This window comes from Galeopterus variegatus, unplaced genomic scaffold, assembly GCF_000696425.1.
Source record: "Galeopterus variegatus unplaced genomic scaffold, G_variegatus-3.0.2 Scaffold792, whole genome shotgun sequence".
NCBI lineage: Eukaryota > Metazoa > Chordata > Mammalia > Dermoptera > Cynocephalidae > Galeopterus > Galeopterus variegatus.
The window spans coordinates 490,420-508,049 of NW_007726903.1; the positions used below are offsets into that span (position 1 = coordinate 490,420).

Consider the following 17,630-nt stretch of genomic DNA (forward strand, 5'->3'; position numbering starts at 1 on the left):
GAGTTCTGTGTCCTGTCTCACTAGCGCCCTTACCCCTCTTTTGATTACATTCACTTATTAAAGAGACCAGGCCAGTTGTACTGTAGAAAGTCCTCTCTTCTGGGAAATCTCTGATTGGTTCTACAGGGTGTCATTTTTCTTCTCCTTCTGTATTTCCTATAAAATGGAAATTAGAGCTAAAGAATCCATTAGATTCACATTCAGTATTTCTATCAAGACTATTTCCACGATGATTCCGTGTCCTTCACATGACAGCATGTCAGGAGGCACTGTATCAGTGACGCTCTCATTGTCCATTGGGTTAAGGTGGTAGCAGCTTCATCTGTCCATTATAAAGTTAAATTTCCCCTCTGTGGTTGGCAGATTATCTGTGGGTTGACATATTGGCAGTATGCAGTATTCAGTTCTTCATCAGTTACTTTACCTAATGATTTCAGCATCCTTTGATGTTACTTGCCTTAATCAATTTTTCTATTAGGGGTAGGTTGTCTTTTAGCTGTTTTATTTTTAAATGTGATTTCTGCTAGCCAAGGTACAGATTCATTAATAAATTGGGCTAGTGATAGTTGTTCTGTTTATTTGAGACCAGCTCTGTTTAGATATAGTAGTACTAGGTAATCAAACAGTATGGCCCTTGCCTTCAGGAACTATTCAATCTAATGTACATTCATGTTGGCTTTTTTTAAAAGTTCTGTTCCCCTTTCATTGTGCTTCAGTATAAACTATTTTTTTAAATTTAATTGAAACAAAGATAGTGCTCATGATTATTTTTAAGATTTTAACACGTTACCCAACATCATGCTGTGTAATGAAATGGTTAGATGATATCCTGTTTACATCTGGATAATTCACTTCTGTTTGTTTCGTGCATTATGAGTAAATTGCTCACTCTGATATATAGTACAGTGAAGTTTTATATAGCCATTAAATATGATGATGTAGATCTTGATTGAAGTGGAAAATATCCACACTGCATTGAATGATCAAAGCACTTACATAATATGGTCAACTATGGTCTCATTTTTGTTTTTAAAAAAATGCTTAGAAAAAGTCTGAAAGAGTAAACATTAAAACATTAACAATGGTTATGCATGGGTTGCAGGATTATGGTTCTTTTTTTTTTTTGCCTATTCTTACTTATGAATTTTTCTATATTAAGCACAGATGATTTATACAATGAAAGTAAATAAATACACCAACTTGCTTACACAACGTGACTGTATTAATGTTAAAAAACTGTGCATTTAAGGGCCGGCCCGGTGGCGCACTGCTACAGTGCGCAGCTTGGGAGCACGGCGCCGCTCCCGCCAAGGGTTCGGATCCCACGTACAGACCAGCCGCTCACTGGCTGAGCGAGGTGCGGGCGCGACACCGAGGGTTGCGATCCAGTTGCCGGTCCCAGTCCGGTATGGGCGTGACACTGAGGGTTGCGATCCGTAGCCGGTCACGAAAAAAGACAAAACAAACAAACAAACAAACAAAACAAAAAAAACTGTGCATTTAAAATAGTTAAGATGATAAATTTTATCTTATGTATATTTTATCACAATTCTTTTAAAGCCCGTGGCTATTACACTACGAAAAGCAAAAATCCAACCTGCCTAATTCCATATCTTGAGTCCATTAGATGTGTGTATGCCTCTTACAGTTCTTTCTGTTAGTAAATGTCTTGTGTCGTTTTTGAATCATTTTGTCCCAAAGTGACTACAGTGTATTTTTACTTGAAATTTCAAGTGTGCAGAGGATATGCAGTGAACGATTGTTTTAGAAGAATCTTGAGGTGTGTGTTTGTTTAATTAGAGGCAGAATGTGGTGGGCAGACAAGATAGAAAAATGTTGATGGGGGAATATGTTAGGCTCAGAGGATATGCTTTTGGTAAATGGTGTCTGTAGTGACCAGAGTCATTAAAGAAAAATGTGTTAGAGGAAATGCACATTAACATGTCATGATTTCAAATTCAGTTTAAGTCCACAAATAGTATATTCCATGTTAATATTAAAGTGGTAAAGTTTATGATAATTAAAATGTCAGAGTTTGGAATGTGGATCACAAATCTTCTAGAGTAAAATATAATATGAGTAACCTAATCTCACTCTCCTCATTTATCACATCACTTATGTTGTGAAATAAAATCTAAGAATTTTGTTGTTCTTTCTCCTGTTTTCTTAATGTTGCGACCGATATGTTGGTAAATGGTTCAGGCAAAAATAACTAGAAACGTGGAGCTAAACTGATGCAAGTTTGGGAATCACATTTCCATTATTCGTAATTGAACATTTTTGTTATCCTTAACTTCATCGGCATTGAAGGACGTGAGACCCAGCAGTGAAACAACCCGGAGGCTCTGCTGCCTTCCCTTCTGCCATCCTTACTAACTTGTTTTTCTTCAGCTTCTCATTCTAAGCCACCTTCCCCCTACACTCGTCCCTGGAGGAACAAGAAACGCCAAGGATCAGGATCCTGTCCTTTGCTAGGCTGTGGTCAGAGCCAGCAGCAAACACATTGGGGACTTCTCCCCTCTCAAACGTTGTTCACAGGTGAAAGTTATCCTGGATATCCTTGTAGAAGAAAAGGTGTCACAGATGGGAGGAAGGACCAGCTAAAAGTTATTTAGCTTGTCTGAGTCTTGTAAATTCTGTCCTTTATAAAATGGAGTATAATAATGTAACACTTTTTAGGTTTGTCTTTTGGATTAAATAGTTAACATTTATGAACCACTGGGTGTGTGCAGTGTCCAATACATAGAGATTATTCCACGGACATCCTCTACTGGAACTGCTGTTTACCAGCCCACCTGCCTCACCAGAGACACCTCCCACTCAGTGGAGTCAGTGAATCTCTTCAAGGTTGATGTATTGAGTCTTAATTGGGCACTTATGTTTTTTTTGCCCCTAAATATATGAAAACATTAAACAAAAGAAAGAAATGCTTTCTGCCGCTATTAAAGAATATCCAAGAGTAATAGTATATTTAGAGGCTTTACAAAGAACTATTTGTACTTAATGTTTGATTTCTCTGTAAAACTAAAACTGCAGTTAAAAAAAATTTTTGATTTATGGTCTTTGTTACTCACAGTTATTTTTGGAATTTATTATTATGCTTTTGTTTACACATTGCATGTTAGTAGAAATTAGTTTTAAAAGAATAACAATTAGTATTTAAGGGTTTAAAAAAGGTTGAAATAAAATCTTAAACTTTTGAATAAAATCTGAACAGATGATCTCAATTTCTTTCTGGTATTTTTTTTTGGTTCTGGCATGTTGCACCCTCTCTAATTGGCTCTCAGGTTTGCAGAGTAATTACAGCTGCGAACAAACTTTGTCATCTGTGGTTCAGAATGGTTTAAAGTAAGCAGAATGTTTGAAATTCAGCTTGTAGTTCAAGTTGCTCAGGAGAGTTTAATTAGTGACGACTATCTGATTTAAGTACCAGTATAACAAATGCTTTACTGAAAAGTATCTCATTATGATATAATAAAAGTCAGTTACCTAGTATTTTATAAAGAGTTCTTACTTTGTGTCTATTTATTTATATATTACTTTATTTTTATTTACTTTATTGATGTGTATTAAATGATTCCAGAAATCATAGATGATCATTCGGTTAATAGCTTTTTAGAATCTGACTCCAAAGTTTCTATTTTTAAATTTTAAATTGGTCCAGCTTGATTTGGCAATCTTTACATAATTAAAAGGAAAATATTCTTCTATACGAATATTACCTAATCTATTTACTAACCACTATCTGCTTTAAGAATCTGCTTTAAAAATGAATTCTCTTGGATTCAAATTTAAGAGTATGAATTTTCAGATCATGAACCAACGTGATCTGAAAACTTAGAACTTTCACAGCATGTTTATTTTAAAAGAGCTGTTGGATGTGTTTATGATTCCTATTACGGCTAGCATACAAGAACCCAAAGTTTTTCTAGCGCTTGTGTTCAAGTGTAAGTTACAGTTACAACTGTTTTGAATTTGGCTTTACCTCTTTTGATGATACATGCTTCTATACAGCAGCAAACCCTAAGACATGGTGGAGTATTCTCTTCTCGTGGTAGTGACCCAACCACCATTTGAATATCTTGGTATCTGCTTCTGTCTCCTATAGTCTCAGTCTAATGGGTATTCCTTAGAAATTGGATTTGTTTGTAGAGAATTTCATACTGAGACCTGTAAAATACAGGTTTACTTCTACTATACTACTTGTTTGTAATTACGTGCAATATTTCGTTGGGCTGGAGCTTCACAGGGACCTGATTAAAACCTTTATTTCATTAGTGAAATATTGCTTTATAATTACATGTGTAGGATGGACTAATAATAGAGTATGGTGTGTGCTGTGAGCTCACAGTCTTTTACTCATTTTTGTGTGCTCAGAAGCTTTCATAGCGCTTGGCCTATAACTGGTGTTTCATACTTAGCAAATTTAGTCAAGACAGTCAAGCTGTGTGTAACTACTTAGGATATGTACTATTACTTTAATATTTTTCCAAACTACCTCATGCGTAAATTCAAATATTTCGGTCTTTCCTAAACAGTTCCGTTTCAGTGGTCTGCTTGAGAATGGTAATTAAAGTAATATTTTTTGTTATTGGTTTTAGCAGCCTTGTAAATTACAGTAATTGATAATCACTTACAGTCTGGTAATATAGTATTTTAAATAGCTTCTAAAATTCCAGTGTTGAGAATTTCTTTATAGCATTTAAACTCCGTGTGCTTATGGTGTTGAAAATATGCTATCTTTAAAGTTTTACCTTAATTCCTGATAGTGCTTTTAAAGATGAGGAACTTGGGGGATGAAAAGTACTTTGACAGGATCACATAGCTGATAGTGTGGGTAGAGCCTGGATTTGAATCTGGTATTCTAATTTCAAAGTCTGTTCTCTTAGTGACCACTGTACCACCACAGTGAGAACCTTAAGTGAAACTGAAACAGGCGAACCTTAGGTTGGGCGTTCTGTGTTTCCTTTTTTGTTCTTCCTATTTCTCTGTGCTGCATAGTTTGTTCTTGAGTGTTTGTCAGGCCTGCCCCTCTTTTAAGTGTCCATCCTCCATTCTTTACATTAAAAGCCAGCCTGTCACTTGCTTTGTCATCAGGTATTGACTATGTCACCTTATGTGCGGTGGGAAGAATTGCGCATACAATTCCTAACTCTTTAGTAATTAATCTAGCCAGGAGATCAGTTAACATGTGTTAAACACGTACAGGACAGTGTGATGCACTACTGACTGGTAATTTAATAGGAGTTTTGAAATGAAGGAAATGGGAAGGAACAATGGGCTTAAACGGAAATCCAAGTCAGTCGTAAGAAATTAGGTGGCTCTTTATTGGTCAAAATAAAAAATCAAATAAAACAAAATAAAGTGGCGTACTACATTTGGTATTTTGTAACTTTCAGATTTCCAAAAATCTTCAACATTGCTGTGCAAGGTTTAACTGTAATATACTGGATTTAATGATCTGTCGATTGCACGTCTCCATCGTCTTCCACACCCTGGGGTTCTCTCTTCCCTCCACACCCCGTTTAGGTTCCTTAGATGATTGTCTTCATCACTCCCTTGCCTTGTACCCTCTACTTCGCTCTACTTTCTTGCCGGGACAAGCTTACTAGGTTAAAATACCGCTTTGCTTAAATCTAATCCTCTGTGTTCCCCAACTATACCCAGGCAGCAGAGTGTGTATCTGGGAGAAAATATACAACCCTGATCCCTGGTGTTACTTTAAATTCTTGATTATTAAATTCAATCAGGCCCTTAATGCTGCTCAGCAGTCATGATATATTTCCCTAGTCCATCTGCTCTTCCATTTTTTGGAGCACTGTTTCATATCTTCATAACTTTATTCTTCTCAGGGCTCCAAAACATCCTCTTTCAGCCTTATTCTTAACTGATGGCTTTATATCTGAATTCATTGAAAAAACAGAAGCAATGAGAACATTTCTACCAGCTCCTGCTTGCATCCATAACCCTAACTGCATAGAGGCCCTTTTATTCTGTCTTCTGAACTGTCTGTACTCCTGGCTAGAGCCGCCCCTTGCTATGTGCACTGAATTTCATCCCTTCTTTCCTATATGAGGAAGTGGCTCCAGAAATTCTCTCCTTTCCTCTATTACCAAAATTATCTTTTCTGTTGGATTATTACTATTGGAATTCACTCATTTGGAAAATATTTTTTGAGTGTCTGCTATGTGTCAGGACAGTTCCAGGTGCTAAGAATATATGTCAGAGAGGTTTGCATTCCAGTTGACGAGACAGACAATAAACAAGAAAGATACTAAGTTAGTTAGTTGTCTCATATGCTAGAAGATGATAACAGGCTACAGGCTTATCCTTTAAAGACCAGCTCAGATGAACACTCAGTAATAATAGCTAGCATTTTTTGATAGCTTATTATGTGTCACACATGATGCTAAATATTGCATGAATTTATTTATTTATACTTATCCTTTAAAGACCAGCTCAGATGAACACTCAGTAATAATAGCTAGCAGTTTTTGATAGCTTATTATGTGTCACACATGATGCTAAATATTGCATGAATTTATTTATTTATTATTTATTAATCCCCACCCCAGTTCTGTGGCGTAGGTACTGTTACTGTTTCCCATTTAACTGTTGAAGACCAGAGAGATTAATTAACTTGTGCAAGGTTGTATATTTAGTTAATAGTAAAAATAATCATTGAATCTAGGCACATTGGTGTGAGAATCCCTACTTTTAACTGCTATATTATGCTCCTTTTCTTTGAAGTCTTCCTAGATATTCACTATAGATTAAATTAAAATTTTAATTTTAAATCTAAATTTAACTTCAATCACTTGAGTGACTCTAGGGGCTGTGTATACTAAGAGTTACAGGCAGTTTATACTGTCAAAAGCCTTATAATCTAGGCAGACATAAGGATACGTTCTTCAAACGATAAATAATACTATAAGACAGTCTATGCTACGTGAAAAACGAGGTATACAGTAATAAGTAATAAGAATATAGAGGAGGAAATGGTCAGTCTAGGACCAGGTGTTATAAAAGGCTTCCTGGAAGGAGTATAGGAGTTGACCTGGACCTTAAAGGACAGATAAAATTTTGGCTGTTGGTGATTGCGTATGGAGAGGGGTAAAATAAATGGAAGGTATTACATATAACAAGAACAGCTGGAGCGGAGGTATAGGAAAGAGCATGATGTGTTTGGAGAAAATTAAATCGTCCAGTTTATTTGTTAATGTGGCTAGAATGGGCAATGGATTAGAAAGTAATACTAAGGTCAGATTGTCAATAACCTTAAGTGGAGATGCATAGAAAGCTGTGAGGTTATAGTGAGTGTTGTTTAGAATAGAACTCTATAGGTCTCAACTGTTTACTTCTTGGTTTGAATACATGTATATTTAAAGAGATATTTTATTTTATTTCTAGAATGCCAGTTAATGAAAACAGAACGACCAAAGCCAAACACATTTATTATCAGATGTCTCCAGTGGACTACTGTTATAGAGAGAACATTTCATGTAGATACTACAGAGGAAAGGTAAGAAATTTGTTTTTTCCATCTTGTGAGAAAGCAACAATCTAGAGATGTATTTGTATCTGATTTCACCATTTGTAAATAAATATAAATACACTTGTGAAATGCTGTAGTCTCTCGAGTTTTCTGTTTTGGGTAGAATGCATGAATAATAGGGACTTGAGAAATATTAAGTCAGATCCTCTAGGCATGCTATTTAGATATACTTCTTCAGAGAAAATAGAACGTTTAAAGGTTAAAATATAATTTTAAAAAGACTTTTTATAACCGAACTACCTTTTTTTTAAAAGTTGTAGAATCGATTGTATTCATATTTGAAATTTAGAGGCTAGTGATAGCAAAAGGTTTCAAGTAGCATGCTATTACAGATTAATTGCAAGTGTCTGCCTAGAGTATTATGTCGAGAAGGATACTGAGATTGGGTCTAAGCTCAGTGGGAGGAAAATATTAGATATTAGGATTGACTAGCTTTGACTGTCATCATTACTTAAAGAGGGGAGTGGCAACATGTTAGTAACCAGCTCACCAACTTCACCAGGACCACACGTTCATTTTTCTGGTTCACTATCGATTTTTGCAACCACCTCTCGCCTCCCAGTTCTATCTTTATGTTCTTTTATCTGGTCGTTCTGATGCTGAGTTAGGGCCAGCAGCCACAATCACAGAATCATTGTCTTGCGCATATGTCATCACGTTTGATCCTAATCAGTACCTTTGTGAAGTTAGATGTTATTAGCCTTGTTTTCCAAATGAATAAATTAAGTTTTAACAGAATTGATTGGATTTTAATTAAAAAGTGGTAAAGTATTATTTAAATGATACTTTTTGATTAATAAATGATAATGTGTGACTATTATAGGAAATACAGAAAAGAACTAGAAATTACTCATAATTCTAATTGTATAACTAGAATTAAGCACCGATAATATTTTCTTTTATACACTTCTACTCCTCCGTCTGTGCAGATGTGTTTAGGTCTTTAGTATATAAATAGTTTTTTGTATCTTTCCCTATATTCCTGCTCTACCCGACCCCCACCTCCATACACCCCATCTCCTCTGGGCCATCTTTTATACTGAGTTCACAGTTTGCTTATATCTCCACTCATAACCATGGTTGGGCTAATTCCTCTATAGTTTTCAGATCTGAGCTTAAAATGACACTTTTCCTATAAAATCTTCTGTGACTCTTGTAGACTAGGTCGGTACCCCTGTTATATGTTTATGTATCTCTTAGTATCTTTTATGTCAAGGATATTGTGCATGTAGTCCTCATTCGCCTTTCTTACTAAACTGCAAGATTCTTGACAGCAAAGCTCCTATCATTCTTGGTCATTTCTTAAAATCTTGAGCATATGGTCCAGGCCTGACGTAGTATTTGTTGACTGGATGAATGAATGGAACTTTCCCCGTGTCAGTATAGTTTTAAAATATTATTTCTTATTTATTTATTTATTTGGGAATTATTTATTTTGGGGGTGGCTGGCCTGTAAGGGAATCAAAACCCTTGACCTTGGCGTTACCAGCACTACACTCTCCTAAGTGAACCACCGGCCAGCCCCTTTTAGTGGATTTATAGCATCTCATTGAAGGATTGAAACATTATTAATTTTGTCATTTGTGTTTATATAGCTGGATTTAAGCCAGATCCACTTCTCTTCTGAACAGTTTTTTCACTTGCATTTATGACTACAAGAAAAACGAAAAACAGTATATTTATATTTGCCATTGGAATGTGCTTTTCTGTATTCACCTAGAATCTGTATTTGGAGATTTTATGTTACTTTTATGTAATGTCAATGAAGACTTGGGGAGGCTTAGTGAGAGTTAGAAAAACACTCTTCAATATTCTGTCCCCTGTCTAAAATCCATACCTGATGTAGATTAATTAATATTTCTCTAACCTTATCATCTATCTATCTTATAAATGCTTTATTTTAAGGTTGAACATTATGCAGTGTAATGGTTTTTTATGTCCCTTTACCAGTTCCTCCCTTTCCCCCTCCCCTCCCCTTTTCCCACCTCTGGTGACCTCACTTGTCTTATCTCCTTTTGAAAGTTCAGTGTATTATTGTGACGGTTATATCTTTCTTTCTTTTTTTAAAAAATTTATTTGTTTATTTTTTAGCTCCCACCTATGAGTGAGGACATGTGGTATTTCTCTGTCTGTACCTGGCTTATTTCACTTAACATGATTTTCTCTAAGCTCATACATGTTGCTGCAAATGACATAATTTCATTCTTTTTTATGGGAGAGTGATATACCATTGTGTATACATACCACGTTTTCCTTAACCAGTTGTTTGATGATGCACATTTAAGTTGGTTCCAATTGTTGACTATTGTAAATAGAGCTGTGATAAACATGGGAGTGCAGGTATTCCTTATACCAACGTGATGATTTCCATTCCTTTGGGTATACACCCTGCAGTGGGATTGCTGGATAGTATGGCAGTTCTATCTATAGTTGTTTGAGGAACCTCCATACTGTATTCTGTAATTGCTGCACCCATTTACAGTCCCACCAATAGTGGAGGAGGGTTCCCCCTTTTCCACATCCTTGCCAGCATTTGTTATTCTGTCTTTTTGATAATAGCCAGTCTAACTAAGGTGAGATGACATCTCAGTGTGGGTTTGATTTGCATTTCCCCGATGCTGAGTGATGTTGAGCATTTTCTCATGTGTCTGTTGGCCATTTGTATTTCTTCATTTGAGAAATGCCCATTCAGCTCCTTTGCCCATTTTTTAATTAGGTTATTTGTTTTTTTTACTGTTAAGTTGTTTTAAGAGTTCTATAGTTTTATGTTTCATAGTTTCAGGTCTTAAAGTCTTTAATCCATTTTGAGTTGATTTTGGTGTATGGCAAGAGGTACGGGTCTAGTTTCATTCTTCTACATCTGGATACCCAGTTTTCCCAGCACCATTTATTGAAGAGGCTGTCTTTTCCTGATGTATGTTCTTGATGCTCTTGTTGAAGATGTGTAGAATGTTAAGTTTGTGAGTTAATTTCTGTGTTCTCTGTTCTGTTCCATTGGTCCATATGTCTGTTTTTATGCCAGTACCATACTATTTTGGTTATTATAGCTTTAGAGTATAATTTGAAATCAAATAGTTTTATGCTTCTGGCTTTATTTTTTATTTTTTTTTGCTCAGGATTGCTTTGGATATTTGGGATCTTTTGTTTCATATGATTGTCAAGATTGTTTTTATTGGTTCTGTGAAGAATGTCATTGGTATTTTGAAGGGGATTGCATTGAATCTGTTGATTGCTTTGGGTAGTATGGACATTTGCACAAAGTTAATTCTTCCAATCCAAGAGCATCGAATGTCTTTCCATCTTTTTGTGTCCTCTTTAATTTCTTTCAGCAGTGTTTTGTAATTCTCACGTAGAGATCTTTCACCTCCTTGGTTAAAATGATTCCTAGGTATTTTATTTTTTTAATGAATATTGTAAATGGTCACTGGTATCTTTTTCTGCTAGTTCGTTATTGGAGTATAAAAACAGTACTGATTTTTGTGTGTGGATTTTTTATCTGCAACTTTACTGAAATTGCTTATCAACTCTAAGGGTTTTTTGTACAGTCTTTAGGCTTTTCTGTATATCACATCATGTTGTCTGCAGACAGCAATAGTTTGACTTCGTCTTTTCAATCTGGATGCCCTTTATTTCTTCCTCTTGCCTGATTGCTCTGGTTAGTACTTCCAATGCTGTGTTAAGTTGGAGTGGTGAGAGTAGACATCCTTGTCTTGCTCCTGTTCTAAAGGGAAAAGGAGTCAGCTTTTCCATATTCAGAATGCTATTGGTGGTAGGTTTGTTTTCCTTCTGTACCTATACACTTTCCTTCTATAACTTGCTGAGAGTCTTTATCATGGAAGGATGTTGAATTTTGTCAGATGCTTTTTCTGCATCTGTTGAGATAATCATCATGTATGCATACAGTAACAATTAAAGGGAAAAAAAGGGACAATTCTGCATCCATATTTGGAGATTTAAAAATTCTTCTCAGCAGTTGGTAGAGCAGCTAGACCAAATATTAGCTAAGACATAGAATAACACTGTCAACTTACCTCAATGTAATTGATGTTTACAGAACACCACACCTAAAAGTCACAGAACACACATTCTTTTTTTTTGTGTGTGTGTGTGTGTGTGTCCTTTTTTATGACCGGTAAGGGGATCGCAACCCTTGGTGTGGTGTCACCTGCACCGTGCTCAGCCAGTGAGCGCACCGGCTGGTCCCACATAGGATCCGAACCCGCGGCGGGAGCGTCGCTGTGCTCCCAGTGCCGCACTCTCCCGAGTGCGCCACGGGGTCAGCCTACACACATTATTTTCAAGTGCACATGGTACATTCAACAGGATAGACTATATTATGGGTCATAAAATAATTTAGGAAGATTGAAATTATATAATGTATGTTTTGTAACCATAGAAGAATTAGAAATCACTATCAAGAGTAGAACCTGAAAAACACCAACTATTTGGAAATTAAGCAACATAATTCTTCATAATCATTGGGTCAACACCAAAATTCATAAGAGCCATTAGAAAATAGTTTTTTGATTTTTTAAAAAGATGACTGGTAAGGGGATCCGAACCTGTGTCCTTGATGTTGTCAGCACCACGCTCTCCCAAGTGAGCCACGGGCCGACCCTAAAAAACAGTTTTAAGTGAATGAAAAGGAAAATAAAATATATCAAAATGTGAGGGCCGGCCCGGTGGCGCACTGGATAGTGCGCCGCTTGGGAAGCGCGGCGGCGCTCCCGCCCGAGGGTTCGGATCCCACATACGGACCGGTTCCCGCTCACTGGCTGAGCGAGGCGCGGGAGCAACGCCGAGGTTTGCAATCCCGTTGCCGGTCCCCGGTCCGGTACGGGGGCAACACTGAGGGTTGCGATCCGTTGCCGGACACGGAAAAAAGACAAAAGACAAAAATATATATATATATATCAAAATGTGTAGCTAAATGAGTGCTTACAGGGAAATTTGTAGCCTTAAATGCCTGTATTTGAAAGAAGAAAGTTATGTCAAAAACCTAAGCTACCATCTTAAGAGTCTAGAAGAGTAAATTAAACCCAAAGCAAAGAGAATAAGGAAACAGTAGCAATCAGAAATCAATGAAATTCACAACAGAAAAATGACAGAGAATAATTAAGAAAACCGAAGCTAGTTCTTTAAAAAAACAACAACAACAACAACAAAAAACTGAAAATTTCTTGGGATATTGTTAAAGAAAGAATTAAAGAGGGAAGACACTGAAGAAAACAGTAGAAAACTAGGACAGCACAATATCAATGAGAACAGAATTGATTAGTAATCAATACCCTTTCCTCAACAGAAACCCCCAAGCCCAGATGTCTTCACTGGTGAATTGTGTCAAACATTTAAAGAAGTTTGACCCATCCTATATAGAGTGTTTCAGGAAATAATGGAGGCAAGGATACTTCCCAACTCATTTCATAGGCCACGATCTCTCATTCCAAAAACTGGACAAAGCTATCATATGAAAAGGCAGCTCTAGCCTAATATACTTGTGAATACAGATGCAAAATTTCTTAATACTATATTAACCAATCAAGTCCAACAATATGTAAAATGAGTACTACATCATGACCAAATGGAGCTTGTCCTAAGAATTTAAAGTTGCATTAGCATCTGAAAATCAGTCAAGTAATTTACTATATGAATAGGATAAAAACTTCATGACCATTTCAGCAGATACAGAAGAAGCATTTGACAAGATTCAACAAACTTTCATAACAAAAAGCAGCGAAGGGGGTTTCCGTAGCGTACTTGTTATGGCGTAGTGTACTTGTTATCGCATTCGCCTCACGAAAAGAAGCAGCAGGGTAGAAACAGACTAGAAGTTAATTGATTACGTATTGGAAAACCTACAATTTACATAAAACTTATGGGTGAAAGGCTCAATGCTTCCTCCCTAACTTCTGAAATAAAGCAAGGATGCTGCTTCCTAACATTGTACCTGAAACTCTGATCTAGGGTAGTAGGGCAAGAAAAAGATATAGAAGGTATACAGATTGGAAAGGAAGAGGTAAAACTGGTCTTAATTCGCACATAATATGGTTGTGTGGGTAGAAAACCCAGAAAAATAAAAGCTAGTAGAACTAAGAAATGAATTCAGTAAAGCTACAGTATACAAAGTCAATATACAAAAATCAATTGTATTTCTAAACTAGCAGGAAAAATTAGAAAGTGAAATTTTAAAAAATAACCTCCACAATACCATCAAAGAATCCTTAGGAATAAATTCAGTTAAAGATGTGCAGTTCCTTGAACTTGTTAAGACAAGTGAACAGATATGATGGGGGGGGAGGGGAGGGAGGGAGGGGGGAAGAGGAACAGGTAAAGGGTCACAAAAATCAACTACAATGTGTACTAAGAAGTTAAAAAAAATGCTAACATAAAAAAAAAAAAAGATGTGCACTAGAGCATGTGACTGATAGCACCAAGGTCTCGGGTCTGATCCCTTTACCAGCCAGCAAAAGCAAAACAAGCCTGCAGCAAACTTTTGGGGGTCAGTGTACTAATAGGCAGGATGTGTATAGACAAACCTTAACTATACTTTTAAGTGATTTTAGCTGGATTTTTAAATGATTTTTTTCTTTTCTTTCTTTCTTTTTTTTTTTAAACGTACCTCCAAATGAATATGACTACAGATTTCAGGGCTGCAATGAAATGGCTTTAGAATTATTTTCACCTTGGGATGATGGTGCAAGAGTGTGTGTATGTGTTTGTGTGTTATCTGGGAATGGACTATCTTTGTGTTGATTGTATATTTAAAGAAAGAAAAATACTTGAGTTGCTTACCATCTTCTGTTAATTGGAAATTTTGCTCATTTTTATAGAGAAGAATGGACAGAAGCTATCCAGGCTGTGGCAGACAGACTGCAAAGGCAAGAAGAGGAAAGAATGAACTGTAGTCCAACGTCACAAATTGATAACATAGGGGAGGAGGAGATGGATGCTTCTACAACTCATCATAAGAGAAAGGTAGAGAATAGTAACTTATCCTCCTACTCAACACAGCATTTATTTGTCTGGGAAAAATATGCTAAAAATGCCATTTGCAGAGGTGTCGGTTTTCTTATGATATTTAAATATATGGGTGATTTTTATCCATGTGAATCTCAAATACGTGTTGTTTAAAACCAAATAATTGAACATCTCTTCATTTGTGTGGCTCAGCACTTTAATGCTGAATGCCAATAGGTTTTGTAAGGGAGTCTTGACTGCTGTGCCATTGATACTACTTATGATTTGCATTTTTCCTCATTGTTTTAGAAATAAAATATTTTCCCCAATAATTTGGTCCTTTTCCATTTGGCATTTTGTGTTTTGAAAGCAGGAGCAGAAATGGCTCTGGTGCATCCCTGTTTGGTGCTCTCAGCCTTACTAACATTTTCAGGAAAGTGAGCAGCCTTGGAAATAATAGCTTTGATTTTCATGGCTGCACCTGAGCCAGTGAGAGAAACCAGACTTTTCCTTTCCTCAGTGCTGCAGAGGAATGTATCAGTTTATATTTTCTTGGGGATTATATATTACGCTTTTCACTGCTAGAGAAAATTGTAAAGCAACATCTTTATGTAAATATAGAGGTGTTGAGAATGGATTAACATGCCGTTTATCATTTTAGAATATGTGTGGTAGTATAGATTGTAAATTTGTCTTCAAGTAGGAAAATACAAAATTTCAAGCTATTGTCCGTGAAGTTTGGTATTAGCAAATTAATGATGATGAACTCTTTTGAGTTAGACCTTAGCTCTTTGTCCTTCCTCTTCCACATGTTTAAGGTGTGAGGTTGAAGTTATACAGTCACCACTTAGAGTCAGTTATCCTTTCCTTAGGTGAAGCTTCTGTTCTGATTACAATAATACTCTATGTTTGATCTTAGCCAAATGTCTGAGACCTTTTCTGTCTTTGAGAGTGTCTCTTCGTAGACATATCCTCTGTCTGTTGGTTGAACTGAATCCCTCTTTCCTTTTAAGTCAATTTAACCTGCTTTTGTTCCACAGTCATTGCAAAAGGAAAACACAGTCTAGCTTCACTCACCGACTCAGAGATAGAAAACTCTTGTATATGTGTAAATTATTTCATTTAGAATGAAATGAAATCAAGGACAATGGAAATCAGATATGGTTAAGACACTGAACCCCAAATAAATCCAAAATACTGCTATCAATTTTCATTTTGGTTACCCAGTTTCGATAAAGAATTCTAATAGAATCTGTTTTAGAAAGATGCTTGCGTTTAATTATCTTTATGTGGATAAGGTAGAATATTAGCTAACAGTAATAGCTAATATTTATTGAGCAGTGAACTTTTTGGAGACTCGTATAAGCACTTGACACAAATTTCCTCAATTTAAACCTTAACTATATGAATTAAGTACCAGTATTATGAACATAATTTTGTTATATATAGGTACATAATTTTGTTTCTAATATAACTTGGTTATGTTGTGAGTCTATAACAGTTGTAGAGATGATAGAGGCTTAAGATACGTGAACCAAGAAAAAGAAGTAAGTTGCTTATCAATGTTGTACATTGTACAACTAAAAGACCTTATATGAGGGCAGGCCCCGTGGCTCACTCAGGAGAGTGTGGTGCTGGTAGCGCCGAGGCCGCGGGTTCGAATCCTATATAGGGATGGCTGGTGTGCTCACTGGCTGAGTGCAGTGCAGACCACACCGTGCCGAGTGATGCGATCCCTTTACCAGTCCCCCAAAAAAAGACCTTATATGCGTGAGATCTTGTTATCTTTTCTGACAAATAGTGCAGAAAAATGTAACTTTTTTACCGCTTCCTATTCTGTAATGGTTCTAATGACTTAGTTAACAGTGGAAAAATATTACTGTCACTTTAGTAAAATAAATGGCTCTAGAACTAATCCTATATGTTTGTCAGTTATCATGAAAAGAATTGGAAAAGCTTGGATTATTTTTAACTTAAAACTGTAAACACACATTTTGAGGTAAGAATACCTCTCTCATAATTTACAGGATACACTTTCTTCTTTGTTCCCTTTTTGAAAAATCGACAATAGGATTAAGAGAATAGCTACTGCTATGGTAGCTGTGCCGAGAGTGGTCTTGACTGCTATCTGTTGTGTGCAGTGGACAGGTGGTTACCTCCCTTATGGCAGAATGTTGCTGCAGTATCTGCTCTGCCAGTTAAAAACTCTCTTGGAGAGGGACAGATGTTGGGTGGTGGAGAGAAGAGTCAAGGGCTTCACAACCAGATTTAAACGGTCTTCTAAGTCTGAATTAGAAGATGTTGTTTTGAAGGAATTTGGTTAGAGGACTCAGAAATGCCTCATCTTGGTCTGCCAGATTGCCACTTTCATATCCCTTGTCAAGCATGTGAAGGGGCACAGCATAAAAGGATAAAAAGCCAAAAGAGAATCAAAGTTCTATTTAATTTTTAACTGGCTAGTGTAGGTCTCTGTGGAAGCAGCTCGTCATAAAGTTATGGTTTAGGTTTCAACTGTAAGAAGTGCCTCCTTCCTTCCCATTAAGTCTGATTTCAGTTCTTGGGATTTTATCACTGAATGCCTGGCTACAGTAACTCAAAGCAGTGGCTAGTATGATGCAGAGAAGAAAAGAAGAGACCGGAGAACCTGCTGAGATCACACGATCTCACTACTTACATCTACCTACGCAAGAGGGGAGGGTGGTGTAGCCAGTGTTGCAGAATTTCACTAATCAGATTAGCCCCTTCTCTTCTGTATTAGTCAGTTTCTGTTGCGATCTCACTACTTACATCTACCTACGCAAGAGGGGAGGGTGGTGTAGCCTGTGTTGCAGAATTTCACTAATCAGATTAGCCCCTTCTCTTCTGTATTAGTCAGTTTCTGTTGCTTATAACAAAATACGTGAAACTGGGTGATTTTATAATGAAAAATGAAAGTTATTGCTTATAGTTTCTGAGGCTGGGAAGTCCAAAGTCCATCTGGTGGTGGTGACAGTGACCCAGGGATCTCACATTGCAAGATGGTGGAAGCAGAGAGAGCATAGAGACAGACTCCTCTCTCTCTTCTTTTAAAACCCTCAGAACCTTGCCCTGACCACCATTATTAATACATTCACTGTTG

The 17,630-nt window shown here is 36.6% G+C and overlaps 1 protein-coding gene across 1 annotated transcript in view; it reads left to right on the plus strand.

Moving 5' to 3' along the window:
- The window catches only part of AKT3 (v-akt murine thymoma viral oncogene homolog 3), a gene marked incomplete at its 3' end in the record, with an annotated part of 202,716 nt that overhangs the window by 164,173 nt on the left and 20,913 nt on the right, over positions 1 to 17,630 (plus strand). The window contains exons 4-5 of the mRNA XM_008572488.1: positions 7,411 to 7,522; positions 14,386 to 14,530. Of these exons, the coding sequence (XP_008570710.1) occupies positions 7,411 to 7,522; positions 14,386 to 14,530 (257 nt within the window). The remainder of the gene's footprint in view (positions 1 to 7,410; positions 7,523 to 14,385; positions 14,531 to 17,630) is intronic.